General features: G+C 61.6%; 1 protein-coding gene across 1 annotated transcript in view; it reads left to right on the plus strand.

Annotated features, from left to right (window-relative positions):
• The window catches only part of SEZ6L (seizure related 6 homolog (mouse)-like), a 22,832-nt gene that overhangs the window by 14,257 nt on the left and 6,672 nt on the right, over positions 1-1,903 (plus strand). Inside the window, exons 11-12 of the mRNA XM_009996860.1 lie at positions 133-329; positions 1,492-1,686. Of these exons, the coding sequence (XP_009995162.1) occupies positions 133-329; positions 1,492-1,686 (392 nt within the window). The remainder of the gene's footprint in view (positions 1-132; positions 330-1,491; positions 1,687-1,903) is intronic.

Here is a 1,903-nt window from a genome sequence, read left to right on the forward strand (position 1 = left end):
ACAGGAGTGGGGACAGGGGTGGGTCTAGGACGTGAGGCAGGGGCTCACCTCGCTGCTCCTTGAGCCGGACACCGTCGCGTCCCGCCTGTGCTCCCTGCCCGAGCTGCTCCCTATCCGAGCTCTCCTTTCCAGCCTGAACCTCAGCAACAGTGACATCCTCACCATTTACGACGGGGACGAGCTCACCGCCCGCATCCTGGGGCAGTACGTGGGCAGCAGCGGGCCCCAGAAGCTCTATTCCTCCAGCCCTGACCTCACCATCCAGTTCCACTCGGACCCTGCTGGGCTCATCTTTGGGAAGGGCCAAGGATTCATCATGAATTACATAGGTAGGGAGCACGGGGTGCTGGGTGTGTCCCCTGTCCTGGCACTGCAGCATAGGTGAGGGCTGTGATGTTCAGTTGGAGCAGGCTGTCCAGGTGCCAGGTTTGGAAGTGGGGAGAAGTGCTGTGGCACCAGCTCTCCACACCCCACCAAGCTCTTGCAGAAAGCTCCAGCCCCACAGCAGATCTCTGGGTCGGTCAGTTCTGGGGTGTCCCTCTATATCTCTCCTCTTCCAGGCTGGCAAGAAGGTGGTGGCATTTTTGGTCCCTGTTAGTCCTGGTCTGGCCAGTGCAACTGTGGAGCAGAACAGGGAGAAAAATTGCTGGAAATTGGGGTGCAGGATCCCCCCCCGCTCACTCTGTCAGACATGAAGCTCATGGCTCTGAGGCACTGCAGAGAGGTGTCCTCCTAGGGTCACTGAACCCAGTTCCCAGGTGGATTCCTGAGGCAGATGTTCCCAGCTCACAGCTCCTTGCTCCAGACTGCATCTGGAGACATCTGTTGGCATCATCCTTTGGTGCAGCCGTGTCTGCCAGGCTGGGGACACTGGTACCCATGGAGGGACAAGGACTGGGAAGGACACTCCTTCCCCACAGCTGCCTGCCTCTCCCCCACCTGTCTTCCCCTGGCAGACTTCTTCCAAGCCTGTTTCCTCTCCTCTGCTGACAGCTCTGGTTACAACAAACAGAGCAAGCTGCAATGCAGATCACCTGTGAGCTGCAGGTGCCCTCCTCGGAGCACTGCAGCACACACAGCTGGGCACGGCGCTCGGTGGGCACAGGGCTGGGGGCAGCAGGGCAGAAACCTTGGCCTCTGTGCCTGCAGCCATAGCTGAGCCTGGTGCTCCCAGGTTGCTTTTTTTTTGTCCTGATCCCAGCACAGCCACCCTGTGTCCATCAGCACAGCTCTCTGCCTTCTTCTAGGGTCAGGGGAAGCTTCAAAGGGTCCCCATTACCCACTGCTGCCCCTTCCCTCTGCACAGGGGATGCCACCCGCGGGAGGTGCTGCCCCCCGTGGCCCTGCCATTTGTGCTGCCTGGGGCTGGAGAGCTCTGGGGCAGGGACAGGACTCAGCCAGGAGCTGTGTGTCCACGTGCAGTGGCTCTCAGGAGGGCTGTGCCGCGGGTCCTGCTCGGGGGGTGACGGGCAGTGTCTCTCCTGGCTGCAGAGGTGTCCCGCAACGACTCCTGCTCTGACCTGCCCGAGATCCAGAACGGCTGGAAGACCACGTCGCACACGGAGCTGGTGAGAGGGGCCAAGATCACCTACCAGTGCGACCCAGGCTATGACATTGTGGGGAGTGACACCCTCACCTGCCAGTGGGACCTCAGCTGGAGCAGTGACCCCCCCTTCTGCGAGAAGAGTAAGTGCCATGAGCTGCTGTCCCCACCGTGTCCCCAGTCCCTGCCGTGCTGGGGCTCCCTGCTCAAACCTCCTCTTTCCCACAGTCATGTACTGCACGGACCCGGGGGAGGTGGAGCACTCCACCCGCCTCATCTCGGACCCGGTGCTGCTGGTGGGGACCACCATCCAGTACACCTGCAACCCCGGCTTCGTGCTGGAGGGCAGCTCCCTGCCCA

The sequence above is a fragment of the Chaetura pelagica genome, unplaced genomic scaffold (assembly GCF_000747805.2).
Source record: "Chaetura pelagica isolate M959 unplaced genomic scaffold, ChaPel_1.0 scaffold294, whole genome shotgun sequence".
NCBI classification, from domain to species: domain Eukaryota; kingdom Metazoa; phylum Chordata; class Aves; order Apodiformes; family Apodidae; genus Chaetura; species Chaetura pelagica.